This window comes from Lithobates pipiens, unplaced genomic scaffold (genome assembly GCF_037356315.1).
Source record: "Lithobates pipiens isolate NorthernLeopardFrog02 unplaced genomic scaffold, aLitPip1_a1.2 Scaffold_22, whole genome shotgun sequence".
In the NCBI taxonomy this organism is placed as follows: Eukaryota; Metazoa; Chordata; class Amphibia; order Anura; family Ranidae; genus Lithobates; species Lithobates pipiens.
The window spans coordinates 129,046,502-129,061,598 of NW_027507784.1; the positions used below are offsets into that span (position 1 = coordinate 129,046,502).

Genomic DNA, 15,097 nt, shown 5'->3' on the forward strand with positions numbered 1-15,097 from the left:
AGGTGTCCTCGAGGATCCCCAGCTCCTGAAGGTTTAATGGAACCCACCGTGAAGGGTGAAGATTGGGTCTGTTGGTTTACCACAGAAAACCCAGTGGCGGGAAAGGTAAAGGAGTTTTTCTAAGACATTTTCTAATGAATGTCTCCTTTTAATTAGTAAATGTTGTCATGCCTATGTGTCACCACTGGGGGCTGTATAGAGCACTTAAGTCTCATGCTTCTCAGAGAGCCCACGATGTGTCCAGGAAACAGCATTTTTCTCTTCCTCTGGCCAACAGCAGACCTCCAGTAAGTCTGCAGGGGTTTTGCCTCCCCATCAGACGCCCCCCTGTGCTGTTTTTTTTTCTTCAGGGAAAGGGCGCTCAAAGAAAAAAAGAAGCGTGAATGGCATGCCGCTCAGCGACTTCTAGGTCCCCGGGTCGGAGAGAGGAAGGGCCGTAGCGACGTGGGGGGCAGGGCTTAGCCCGACGTTGGCGTCCTCCAATGCTCAGTGCGGAGAATGTGTGTTTTTAAAGGCACCATTTTTGCTGTTTCAAGCTGTGGAGGGACACGAGAGTGAAGGTATATATGAGGTTTGGTGACATTACTTTGACACATTTGCTACTGCATAAGGCTGATCATTAATAGTAGCAGCAGAGCTGGACTATTGCTCAAGCAATGCATGCATTCCTTCTGGTAGTACTTGTGCATCAGGCTATGGTCGGAAGGGAGGTTAAAATCACCTCAAAAAAGGGCTCTAGAATGACTATAGTCACTAGGGAGCCTAGACCCATCTCAAAAAAGAGGTCATCCTCTCCTGAGAGTAATATGGCTGGTCAGAATGAGCCATCAGTAGGGGCAAGGGTTGCACCTGCTTTGAGCCTTACAGCCCCTGTATATATGACTAAGGAGGTTTTTTTCTCCAACCAGTCTAAGTTTGGAGCAAAAAAATTGATGCTTTAATCGTATCCCACACTGGGACTAAGCATACCAGGTCTCTGTCCATTGCTCAAGACCCTCATGCTGAGGAACAAGGGGCGAGAGATGACTAATTTCTCTCAAGGGACCAAGAAGAGGCTGATGTCCAAAGAACCTAGTAGGAAAGGATTAGGCTCGCACGAAAGGTGGTTGGTACAGTCTCTCACTGAATTGGTCCGCTCCACATTTTTACTGCCAATAAGCACAGTCAGTCGATGAGCCCCCTTCTGGTTTGGGTTTACTAAAGCCTCCTCAATCTGTTCATGCTTCTCCTATCCATTCTTGGCTAAAAAAGCTTATGTATTCTGAGTGGGAGCACCCAGATAAACAGTTTTTTCTTTGTCCAAAAATGTTTTCGAAACTTTCTCCTATGGAGGAAAAGTTCTATAAGAAATTGGGATTTCCAGCAGTTGACGCTGCTATATCCTCTGTACTTGACTTGTCCAGTAGACAATGCTCGTATGCTAAAGGATCCAACAGATAAGAAGTTGGAATTCCTTTTTTAAAGCTATATTTCGCTCTCGGGTTTAGCCTGCACTGGCAGCGATTACAGTATCTCAGTCCTTAAAGGACCAGTTTATGGAGGTACCGGTCACTGACAGTTTTTATTTATTTTTATTTTTTTCAGCTTAATGTATAGGATGCATTAGGGCGAAAAAACACAAGGGTTTACAACCCCTTTTTTTAAGGTTTAGTTCACATCTTGGCATTCAGAATCGTAAGCCCACTTGCCGCGATTCTGCCCACGATTTTAAATTTTGGGGTGCCCGTTTGATCTCCGTCACTTTCAATGGCCCAATCGTGCCACTAATTTTGCCGCGCTTCGTTGGGCAACAAGTTCTTGTACTACTTTTGGGCGACCGGCGTCCTGCAGTTCTGTTTGCATGATTTTACCGCGGATGTCACCCAACAATTCGCTGCATAATCGCACTGGTATCTGTGTTCCATTGGAATTGATAGGGATCGCACAGGCGTCCTGTGATTTGCTGCTATTTTAAATTGTGGGAGAGACGGGCAGAGAGGGCGAGAGAGATGGAGAGACGGGCAGAGAGAAAATCCATAGTTAAAGCACACTGCACTCTCTTCTCTCTTTTGCCTGCTTTGTGGACATTTTGAGGGTCTCCTGAGGTTCTTTAACCACTTCAATACAGGGCACTTAGACACCTTCCTGCTGAGGCCAATTTTCATCTTTCAGCACTGTCGCAATTTGAATGACAATTGCGCGGTCATACAACACTGTATCCAAACTATTTTTTTTTTCCTTTAGTTCCCACAAATAGAGCTTTCTTTTGGTGGTATTTGATCACCTCTACGGTTTGTATTTTTTGCGCAACAAATAAAAAAAGACTGAAAATTTGGAAAAAAACACGTTTCCTTTGTTTCTGTTACATTTTTTTGTAAATAAGTACGATTTCTTCATTGACAGCCACTGATATGGCTGCACTGATGAGCACTGGTATGCAGCACTGATGGGCACTTATGGGTGGCACAGGTAGGTGGCACGGATGGGCACTGATAGACACTGGGTGGCACTGACACTGATGGGTGACATTGCTGGGCAACACGTTATATAATGGTTCCAGTCAGTGCCCATTTGTGGGCACTGATTGGCACAGATTGGGCATAATTTGCACATGTGGATGGCCATGGGGTACATACCTGGCCATCCACATGTTGCCCCCTTCCCTGGTGGTCCTGGCGGTCTAGTCGGGGCATCCGAGGGGGTGCTGTGCTGATAATCGGCGCAGACTCCCCCTGTCAGGAGAGCTGCCATTCGGCTCGCCTCTACTCGCGTCTGGCTTTTCCTCACTCGTGTCTGACAATCAATGGCTTTTCCTGTTGACGTCGTGACCAGCCGTGATTGGACACGGCTGATTACGTGGTAAAGAGCCTCCGTCGGAGGCTCTTTACCAAGAACGGTGTAGCGGTGTGTCAGACTGACACACTGCACCACCGATCGCCGCGATGTGCTCCCCCACGGGCGCTCTGCGGCTGTTATCCTGAAGGACGTCATGGCGCCCAGTCAGGATAACTGAACCACCCAGCCTATAGCAAAATGACTGCCGGGCGGGAAGTGGTTAAAAAAGCTTCTAACCTCAACTGCTGATAACTGCCGCTAAACACAGTATGTAAAAAAAAAAAATGGACATCAGCTGTCAGTTTCCAGCATTCAGAAGAGGTTTTCAACTGCCCAGTGTACATGAGGCCTAAAGGTTTAAACCTTTTAAAAATCACTGTGCGTGAAGTGACGCTTTTAAAGTTACACTAAATATTTTTTTCTGAAGTGAGATAGACTAGGTTCTTTCTGTGCTGTACTTTGCTTATGTAGTTGCTTCACTTCTTCTGTTTCCATCTATGGTTTGTTTTGTTTTCCAAAATGATATAGTGCTGACCTATTCTACAGCACTCTACAGAATACTGTCATAAATAGAGGACTGCTGGTCGGGGCCTGGAGGATTGACTCTTGGGGTCTGAGGCTCTCATGAAATGTGTGATTATTTGTGTATATATATATATATATATATATTATTATATAAAATAAATGTATTTATAATTTTGAACCACATGCAAATAAGAGAGTGAAGGTTTGCTTCATATGGAAGTAAAACCATGCACACTTGAGGAGAACATTAAAATGCGATATAGCAAGTCTTGTTTTTAGAATTCAATTCAGCATACCAAGGTCACTGTACTAACATTAAGACCCTTTTCACACTGAGGTTTTTTTTAAGGTGCTAAAGGGCTCAAAATAGCGAATGTAAAACGCGTCCCCTGCCACCCCAATGTGAAAGCTCGAGTACTTTCACACAGGGGTGCTGCGTGGCAGGATGTTAAAGTCCTGCAAGCAGCATCTTTGGGGTGATGGAGGAGCGGTGTATACACCGCTTCTCCATAGTCCCTGCCCATTGAAATGCATGGGCACCACTGCCCGAAGTGCCTACAACACGCTTCAGGCGCCTTTTAACCCTTGGGGCGCTAGCGGGAGTGAAAAGCGCCCCACTAGTGGCCGAATAGTGCCACTAAAACTAGTGGCGCTTTACCGCTAGCGCTACACGCAGCTCAGTGTGAAAGGGCACTTAAGCTGTTGATTTATATGCAGTATTCTTTCTTTGATGTTGGTCTTTGTTTGCATATTACACCCAGTTATTTCCAGAAATATGTTAGAACCTTCTTAATTATTACAGGTACTTCTCCTTATTAGATGGTAAGCTCTTCTAAGCAGGGCCCTCTTAATCCTCTTGTTTTATTGTATTGTAACTGTATTGTCTCCCTTTTATATTGTAAAGCGCTGCGTAAACTGTTGGCACTATATAAATCCTGTATAATAATAATATAGGGCCATCAATTTACACAGCACTTTACATATGTATTGTAAATTTACATTAATCCCTGCCCTCAAGGAGCTTACAATTCAAGGTCTCTAACTCTGTTTCATACATACACATACTAGGGCCAATTTAGACAAGAGCCAATGTACCTACCAGCATTTCTTTGGAGAGTGGGAAGAAACCAGGGTACCTGGAGGGAACCCATACAGGCAGAAGGGTAACATGCAAGCTCCAGGCAGGTAATGCCATGGTTGGGACCCTAGAGCTGCTCGCTGAAAGTGCTAACCGTTTAGCCACTGTGCTGTTCTATAAATAGTAATGATAGTGGATGTTTTGGGGGGGATCTCCATTTGAAGCCTGCTGGATAATTATTAAAATATAAAAATTATATATTTGTTTTGACAGGCAGAGGCAAGGTTGGCAGCAAAGAGAGCTGCACGGGCTGAAGCAAGAGAAATTCGAATGAAAGAGCTGGAGCGACAACAGAAAGAGGTAAAAACAAACTATACACAGATCCCTGTTTTGTATTCACAATGTTACTGTTCTGCTTTCTTTTTACATTTTTGGATTGTGGGGGGATGGGGGAGCCTGTGTTCTACACCTTCATCTAAAGCTAAACTTTAGGTAAATCATTAAATACACAGATGGGAATTTTTTTTTATGTATGTGTATATATGTATGTGTGTGTATATATATATATATATATATATATGTGTATATATATATGTATATGTGTGTGTGTGTGTGTGTATATATATATATATATATATATATATATATATATATATATATATATATAGTATGTATATATATGTGTGTATATATATATATATATGTCACTATCTCCTTTGTGTGTGTACAGTTTCCCCGAAAATAAGACCTAGCATGATTGTCTGTGATGGCTGCAATATAAGCCCTACCCCCCAAATAAGCCCTAATTAAAGTCCTTGTAGGTCTTATTTTCAGGGAAACAGGGTAGGGCTTATATTGCAGCCATCACCGACAAGCACGCTAGGTCTTATTTTTGGGGAAACGGGAGATATATAATATATATACTGTATACTATTTTTAAAATGAATTTGAGGTATACCTGCTTGTCGTTCAGAAAACACTTTGCATTTTCTTAGTGAGTGCAAATAGTTTTCTGATTGGACAAGATGTAGATCATGACATCATGACATCACCGCCTTGCCTCTCCATCTTATTGAATCAGAGAACATTTTACATTTATTGAGAATATGCAAAGCAATCTCTGAATGATGCCCATGCAAAATGAGTGACCACCTGTGTTCACAGTGCAGCCGCTGCACTGAACCTATGCAACAATATCCATACCCGGAATTCATTGTTAACCTTACAAAGGATTTGTATATGTGACTTCCTTTTCTAAAAGATGCTATGACACACCGCAAACAGCCCTGGCAGGAGAGGGAGAGGGGTTCTGTAAGCAACCATCCTGATGTGCATTTTCATTTTGTTATATTAAACACATTCATTACTATATGCCTGGAGTTTAGCTTTAAAGGCCATAAATGAATAGTATTTCAAACGCAAATTCTTAGGAAAAAGGTTGTTGTTGGGAAGCTTTCATTTGCTTTTGAACATTCAATTTTGGAGTAAATGGACTTTAGTGAACGAAAACCGCATACACTGCTAGAAATTTGTTCTTTTGAGAAGAATTTTTTCAACTTCACCACAGTTGAAAACGAACATCGATTTGACCCCACTAATGAGTGGAAAAATGAACAAACTTTCTTAGAACCTTCTTTTCCCAAGAATTTTCCTTCAAAAACAGGGGCTGCATCCAATCAGAGGCTTGGGTATTCTGTTGCCTGTCATACAATATCCCAGTAGGGGAATTCGTCCATCCCTATTGTTCAGCAAGGATGAAGGAATCTGTTTGCTTTCTTTTGGTTCCACCTGCTGAATGAGAAAAAAAAATCTTTGCACAGCCTCCTTTATTTTCTATCTAGTTTTTAGTTTGAATTGCTCTGAATCTGAGACTGTTAAAATACTGTATGGTCAACGTATACCTATTTCTGCACTCCTTGTGTATTAGATGCTGGCCTAGCACATCTTGGAAGAAGGTGAAAAGGCAAATTAATATGCTTGCAATGGACTACTTTTCTTAGCATTTCCAAAGCTACTGTGTTTCCAAAATGGCATTCAGCAGCAAACCAAACAGTTCTTTTGGTTTTTTGCTTGTTATTGAGAATTGCTAACAATAACCCCCCCCCCCCCCCCCCCCCCAAGACTGTTTCTATCTCTAGTTCAGGTATCATCCAGGGTCAGTTTCTTCATACAGACCTGTAACTGTGGGCCAAAGATGTTGTTCATGATGCTTGTATAGTAGTTTTTTTTTCCCCCACACTGCTAGACAGTGTAAGCAAGCCATACACACCAACTTCTCCATCAATGTTAAACTGCATAGATGGAGACATCATCTTTGCTATTGTATTCAAACGGTCGTGACATACAATTCTGCTTGAATTCCTGAACAGTGACTGCATCTGATAGTTGCAGACTGCAGTCACTGTTTAGCCACTCAGCTCCTTTAAATCTTCAAAGTTTGTTGAGCCAAGTGGCGTTGTCAAGGTTACCCACAGCTTTAATTTTTGCTAATTTCACAGGCATTCAAGCTGTGTATGGATAGCTTAAAGTAGAACTATAGGCAAAACATTTTTTTTTTTCCATTTATTCTCACCCCTGTAAGGTTTATTTTATTTATTTTGCTTTTTTCCATTGTGGAAATTTCCTTTCACTTCCTGTCCCACAGCAAAATCAGGAAGTGAGTGTAAATCTCAGCAAATTAAGGTTATCCCTTGAGGCCCCCCAGGTCCACAGAATGAATGTCCCTCTTGGGACTCTTCTTTTACTTTCACTGATAATGATAAATGGGACAAATCGTTTCCTGTGCCCCCGTGAATTTCCTTCATGGGGCCCAGACAGCTATAAAGACCTGACGGGTTCTAACCCCTCTCTCCTCTATCCAAAACAAAAAAAAGTTTTTCCTTTTAGTTATACTTTAAGAATCCATTGCATTCACACTTACCAATAGCCCCAAAAAGACATTGGGGTTTATTTACTAAAGCTAGAGAATGCAAAATCGGGCTCACTTCGGCTTCTAACCTCAGCTTGTGCAATTTAGCTTTGGCAATAAAACCTTGGAAGCTGATTGGTTTCTATGCAGAAGTGAGCCTGATTTTGCACTCTTCAGTTTTAGTAAACAAACCCCATTGTCAGGCATGTTTTTTTTTTATTTTTATTTATTTTTTAGCCCCTAAAAGTATAGTATACAGTATATTAGTTATGTGCTAGGAATGTATTTATGCAAATGTGTATAGTCTGGGTGGTTTGAATTTTTTTCATACAGTTTTATATCTAGCTCATTTGCCTTGCCTTTCTTACACAAATTTTAAATATGGAGATATTTTTACTTGGGACCGCCAAGCTTTCTTCTGTCACGTTACTGCTTGAACAAAATGCTGTTTACGTGTTGGTGATTCTTTCTTTCTTGTCTGCTTCTCAGGCTGGGTTCACACTGCTGCGGGGGGAGATCCGGATGTGATTCGCACCGCAAATCACATCCGATCTCCGTAGCGATGCGAGTTCAGCCATACAGATAGTATGGCTGAATTCGCATCGCTCCCGCAGCAAACTCGCACGGGACCCTATTTTTGGTCCGCAACAGAATCGGATCGCATGGGGGTTCACACGCGATCCGATTCCTGTGCGAGTCGGCAGATCGCACTGCGATATGCGGACGGATCTAGGGGTGTCATTAACATATCATTGACACTCCCAGCCGTCCGCATAGGGCAGTGTGAACTGCCGGTGGGAGTAATGCGATGCGGGAAAACGCCGCGGATTTGCGGCGTTCCCGCATCGCAGCGGTGTGAACCCGGCCTCAGTGCCGAGTTGCTGGATCACGGTTATATTTTTTACAGTTCGTGCCTGCAGAATTTTCAATGCCTAGCGTAAATTTTTCTGCGCTGGGGGAACTGCACATGCCATATACACCTTGCCATACATGTGAATGGCTGTACATTACCATACTCTTGTAAATGCTGTTACAGTATAGTTCTGTGCAACATGTGCACTTCCACAGGCATGGAAAGCTCCTGGAAATGTATGCCAAGGATAGAAAATTCCTACAACTGTCCTTGTGCATGAACACCGTATGTGTATGTTTGTATGTATATATATATATATATATATATATATATATATATATATATATATATATATATATATATATATATATATATATATATATATATATATATATATGTGTATATATATATGTGTATATATATATATATATATATATATATATATATATATATATATATATATTATAATGTATGTATATGTGTGTGTTTTAACTGTAACGATTCTACCATCTATGCTACATTGTAATTTTTCACCTTGCTCTTTAGATTTTATTTATTTTTTTAAGTTGAGGGATGCCGGAGGGGGTGTTGGGGGAGATGGCAAACAGGGCCATCCATTGAGTGAGTTTATCTGGTTCAAATTGGGCAAAATTCACTCCATGTATGGCCAGCTTTACTGTCACATATACAATTTTAGATGACCATATGAGTCCATTAACTGAGGGCTAACAAAGCACACTCTTGTGTTCCTAAGCCATCCACAAAATAAATTAATATTTTAATAGCTACCACAATGCTTGCGGTCTGTGGTTGGCAAGTTCTGCGCTAAGTAGACTCTGTAGTGTTTAAGAATCGTTCGTTTATGGCATCTGTATATGTATGGACTTTGCAGTCCCAGAATTTAAATTAACTTTGCCAGTTTGCAGGCTGGGTTGGTCATTTGGCTATTCTTATATTTGCTAGATGTCTGAATGTATTAGCAGATTGTTTGGAATCCTCCTATAGGATGCCTAACTTCAAAATGGCATGATGCCCTTAGAAACGATACTAAACTATACTAAATCATCAGTAGTGTTTTAATTAAACAATAGAGTTGTATTAAAGAGGAAGTAAACCCTGATGGGTTTACTTCCTCTTTTTTTCCCTGCAAAGGTAAAGCATAATGGACTACTATGCATCGCATAGTAGCTCATTATGTGTCACTTACCTGACACAGGAGCCAGCGAAGTCGCCGCTGTCCCCTGTAGTCCGCCGCATCCATCTTGCTGGTGGCATCTCGCAGCTCCGCCGAATGACAGCGGCGAAGCCGCGATGACGTCACTCCTGCGCATGCGCACGGGAGTCGCGTCTCGCAGCTCCGCCTCTGTCATTCGGCGAAGCCGCGATGACGTCACTCCCGCGCATGCGCACGGGAGTCGACAAATTAGGCAGCTCCATTCTTGGACTTGCCGCATTTAGTGCGCCTGCGCGCCGCTGTCTACGGCGCATGCGCCGTAGACAGCGGTGCCCATTTTCGGGCAAATATCTCCTAAACCATATAGGTTTAGGAGATATTGCTTGGACCTACAGGTAAGCCTTAATCTAGGCTTACCTGTAGGTCAAAGTGGTTTGTAAGGGTTTACAACCACTTTAAGCATGGTTGAATTAGTTGTTTTATAAATATGCTTATCTCAGCCTAAAGCCGAACTAAACCTCTTGATTGAACCATTTCCCTCCTAAACCAGTGTTTCTCAACTAATGTTTGGTGTTCTGCCCATTTTCAATGCGCTCCTCTCTAAAATGCAAAAAATAAATAAACAAATAGGTTTACATAACGCAGCAACATCCACACATGTAGGACACCCAACGTTAGAGGGGAATTATTCTTCCAAAGCAAACCTCTTTGCACACTGGTACGGACAAGTATTCCAATGTTTCTCGTCTCCCTCACTCAGCTCATGTGACCCCACTGCTGATGGAGAGGGACAAACCAAGATACTGTGCAGGTGCATGACATCCTCCTTATCAACCAATGACACCATTGGTTATTGGGATGCCAGCGGTAGAAGGTTGTAATGGTGCACAATGAAAACCTTTGGCTTTGTGTATCTAAAAGGCAGGCTTGTATACAATTTTTGGACACTTTTTAGACATTTTGCCAGGGCAAAACCAGAAGGCACCCTGGTTGAAAAGGGAGATGACCTGGTTGGAGGAGGGAATGACTTCCCAGGAAGGGCATTTGTTTTAGCAGCATAACACATTATACTTTTTCAGCTCCTCTGACATTAAATTCATCAGGTGAGCCTTCAACTGCCATAGAGGAGATGTGCAGAGGCAGACATGAATAAAGAATTCACATCACCCGCAAGGCCCATTTCCTGCCAATAAAGCCCAATATAATGTGGATCAAATGTTACACCCTATAGATGATGGGTAGGAACACTGTATTAGCTATCCCTTGCCTGGTTTTCTTTTCCTTTTGGACTGTTTAGTAAAGTCTGAAATTGTAATTTGCAAAATGGTTGCAACATTGAAATTCCTGAGAAAGGGTTGGTCATGTTAGTAAAGTATTTCTGTACCTATTATACAGTTTGCTGAAATCCTTCCTTATCAGGCAACCCGATAAGAAAGAGGAGGAGGAGAAGCTACAAGCTGAGCTGAAGGAGAGAAGGTGCTAGAAGTCTTAGTTTAGTTATTACTCAGCAAAGAAATGTTATAGCAAGAAGGATTTTTATATTCATCATTGTCTACTTGGGAGGTGATACCAGTAATAAAAATAGTATCATACCATAGGATATTTAACATTAGTTACTACTGAAGATGCACCTTATTAGTTAGACCATTTTTTTTATTTTTGGATGACTGGCTATATATTATGAAAAACTGTTGTTGCTGGAAGTATATTGCTTGATTACAAGTCAGAATCATTTTACAGCTCCTATCAATCTTCCTGCTCCGCTTGGAAATGGATTGAAGTTGGAATCAGTATAATGTGGATGTTAGCTTTGACACATGCCTATTTTATGTTCTTAAATCTTAAAAGTATTTAATCCTGCAACTGATCATTCTAAATGATGAATAAATTACTTTAAAAGAGAAGTATGGGAATTACCGTATTTATCGGCGTATAACGCGCCCCCCAAGTTTAGGAGGGAATTTTAAGGAAGAAAACTTACATTTAAATGCCCATCAATGCAGCCTTATCAGTGTCCATCTGCAGCCTTGTTGGTGTCATTTGCAGCCTTGCCATTTAAAAAAATGGCGCCACTGAGATACAGAGCCGGATGTCCTGCGTATCTTGGTAGCTCTCGGCAGCTCACGTGGGACTGCGAGAGCGGCCGAAAGCCACCAAGAACGGCCGAGAGGCTCACAATCACCGGGGGATCGACGTATAACACGCACCCGCGATTTCCCCCTCATTTTAAGGGGAAAAAAAGTGTGTGTTATATACCAATAAATATGGTATTTTGTTTTCTTAAAATCATGCTTACCTAGAGGCTGTGTCTGTCCCCCGCCAGGTCTAAGGCTTAGAACCAAGCAATCAAAGACAGCAGATCGCTCAGTTTTCAGTGCTTCTTGAGCAGAGAGCTGGTGACTGTCAGTCCCCCCCCCCCCCTGAGCTTACTGGACTGTGGAGGGGTGGAAGCGGCTGCCTCAGGCTCTCAGCGGCTTGCTGAGAGGCCGAGCCGGGTGCTGGTCCAGGCATCTGGGTGAATTCCAATCATATGGCTGCAATCTTTCCTGAGCCTGGACCGGCTCTGCGACGTCAGCTGAGAGCGGGATTCAGCCCGTTGTCTGCTGAAAATGGGTCACAGAAATGCAAAACTATCTGCACGTCTGTGATCCACAGGAGAAACTGAGCCAATCAAGCTTTGGGTGTAGTTCGCCTTTAAAGTTACAAAGTGGAGAGGCTTATGATACTACAGTATGCCAATATTTTTCATGGATTAACTTGAAAATGTATTTCTGAAACGGTACCATTAAACCCTGGGCATTATTCTGGTGCATGCATTGTGTATTAATAATCTAGATTATTTCTGAAGAATTTACTTCTTCTTATAGACATTAAAGCTGAGTTTTAGGCAAACTGCTAGAACCACAGATGACTTGCATATAAGGGACCATTTTACCTGCCAAAAATGTTTTTTTTTTTTTTTCTCCTTCCATTTAATGGAGTTTTACACAGTACAGCCCTGTATGGAAATACAGTATACCTGACATTTTGGTGCTGCAGTCCAATAACACCTCCATGTGCCTGGACGGTAAAAGGAGAAGCAACACATTGATTTGCTTTTTGCACTACAGCACAAGAAATTGGTTTCCTTTTGCTGCTTCTCCCTCCCCAACTCTGAGCTCTGCTGTGGGACTGCTGACACCAAGTAAAATTTAAATACTTGCACTGCTTTCTTTAAAAATGCTTTTAAGAAATAATAAATACATATTTGCATTAATTTGTGTAATATATTTGCCTGGACTTCTGCTTTATCAGTATCGGTCTGATCCCGCACTAGCAGAGCACGTTATGTCTTTATACCATTATTATAAAAGACTGACAGCTGCTCTCCAAAGGTGTGCCCTTGTGCTCCTTCATCCAGAGTGAGGGCATTCTAATACAGGAGATGTTGTTACTGGCAAGATCACCAGGTGAAAACAGAGAAAAAAACAAAAAAAAAGAAAATGAATGCAGCCACTACCTGTAAAGATTGGTAAGCTGCAACATATTGTGTGTTTGGTTTTGAATTTATTAACGCTCTAGCGTACCTGTACTGACGTATGTCCGATGTCATGCAAGCCGCTGGATCCAGAAGAAATCTTCTGTGCCTGATGACAGGACCTCATCCTGGCACTGAACTTTGGCACTGAGGGAGTTAATAGATTTGGCTCACTGGGGAGAACACAGTAGAAAAAGCTCCCTCTTCTCCATTGAGAATAGCCAGTGCATAGTGTACCTGATCTGTATATCAATGTAGCTCAATCTGTAAATGGGTAAGAGAACCTTATCGTTCGTGCGACTTTCCTCCATTCACAGATCGTTCTTCATGCAGTGTAAACAATGCACATCCTATTCTCAATGGATGAGGAGGGGGCGGGTCCCCGTTGGGAGCTTTTTCTATTGAATTCAGCCCAGACACCCCCTTCAGCACCAAGGAAAAGGAGAATTTCTCTGGGATCCTGCAGCCTGCACTACGTGGGACATACCTCATTACAGGTAAGTCACTAAAGCTGTAGGGAAAAACATTTTTTAGCTAAACCTCAGCTTTAAATATCCTGCCTGATATTTTTCTATTATTGGTTTGGGCTGGTAGTGTAGGGCTGATTCTTTCCTGAGATGTGATCACTTTTTAGAAGTGTTTTTGTTCTTTGGCGTTATTGTAAGAGTGGCAGATTCTTCTCACAACCCCTCCTGCTTCCATCCGATTAAGTCATTAGCTTCCTCTCTGTATAAAAACATAGGGGGAGGGAGGAGTATTACCTGTGTTTGTTAGCTCTCAGTGACTGGACGAGAGTGCTCAGACCTGTCTGGGTGGTTATAATAGCCACCTTTGTTTATGTACCGAGTTGTGCAACTGTATCAAACCTTGCAGGCTGGGCAACTCTGCTTTATTCACTAATAAGAGAACCATTAGGTTGGCATTGCACATACTGCAAACCTCCATATAGAGGATTTGTCAGCGCTGGGTGGGTAATATATTAAGAAATTTTTTTTTATTAGAAGAGTTTACAAAGAGCCTATTGTGTTCTTTACTACAGACCTGAAAATGGGCAGCCTGGCACATTAACAACAAGTACATTTACATCTCTAGCTCTGGTTACTTGTAACACAAGTCGGCAGCACAGCTCAAATCACAGACCCAGTGGTATACTCTAGGTTTGTCATGTGCCAGCCTGACCTAAATTGTACCCTTGATCCTGCCAATCCCAAGTGTTGGAGGCTGAGGGGTTGTCCACACCCCCTCTCTTAGGATTGTGTATATATAAATGTCTCCAGGCCTCTCCATGAAAGATTCCAGAGATAGCAGGTGCCCTGCGAGGAGATTGACTGTCTATAGCCACACCATATTTAAACACCTCCCAACACAGAGAGCCGTCTCCAGGAGAGATTGTTTGCAGCTTCTCTTTTGTAACTGAGGCAACCGTGAGAAATCCGACTCATGATCTCTTTCTGCTAACTTACTCCTCCGATGTTATACTGCAAACGTTTACTGTACTTGCTGGAAACACAGTGACAGAGTAGCAATTGATGTAATAATCCCAGTAAGGCATTGGACACAAACAACAAAAAATTGCTGTAGTTTACATTCCTTTTAGCTGTACACATCTGTCACTATAACTCTGCTTGCTTGTTTCCCTCTGACTCTTCTCTTTTCTCTCTATATACAGATCTACCAGGTTCAGAAGGTAATGTCTGTTTGTGTGTGTGTGTGTGATTCCATGCATGACTGGGTAGTTATCTGTTTATTTACTTCACTCTTTTTGTTCTGTATTCGCTGTGTGGCTTATTTTTGTATTGACATTGTTTAACAGTTTCTAGAATTTGTTGTGCTTGTTAATGATGTAACCTGAAATTCTACGGTGCATCTCATAGAACAGTCATTCAAATGACAGGTGCCTCACCCAGGATTTTACTGCATGTTTTGAGGTAATCAACATAAGCATACACATTATATGTAGGTATTCTGTTTTATATGGAGTTGACATTGCCTATTTGAGCTTAGGGTTTATGTGTAGGCAATATATTTTACTGTGATGTCTATATCAATTCTATTTCAAGCATATGCAAAAGAAAAATAGATTTGTACTGTGCTTTTATGTTTTGTTCTTGTAGCCTATAGTGACATCCTGACCTGACAGCTAGTGCATGGAGCTGTATACTAATCAATTGTTTGCTGTGTGTGATGTGCTTTTTTCTAAATGTTTACCAGTCTTGCTGACCTGCCAC

The 15,097-nt window shown here is 42.0% G+C and overlaps 1 protein-coding gene across 50 annotated transcripts in view; it reads left to right on the forward strand.

The window, feature by feature from the left end:
• LRRFIP1 (LRR binding FLII interacting protein 1) overlaps window positions 1-15,097 on the forward strand; it is a 187,176-nt gene that overhangs the window by 91,198 nt on the left and 80,881 nt on the right. For 38 of the 50 annotated variants that reach the window (XM_077448276.1, XM_077448271.1, XM_077448280.1 and 35 more), the window contains 2 exons: window positions 4,691-4,777; window positions 14,539-14,556. In XM_077448276.1, coding sequence (XP_077304402.1) covers window positions 4,691-4,777; window positions 14,539-14,556 — 105 coding nt within the window. Of the gene's footprint in view, window positions 1-4,690; window positions 4,778-13,090; window positions 13,367-14,152; window positions 14,413-14,538; window positions 14,557-14,624; window positions 14,798-15,097 lie in introns of those variants that run through there. The other 12 variants (XM_077448258.1, XM_077448264.1, XM_077448292.1 and 9 more) reach the window with 4 other exon arrangements.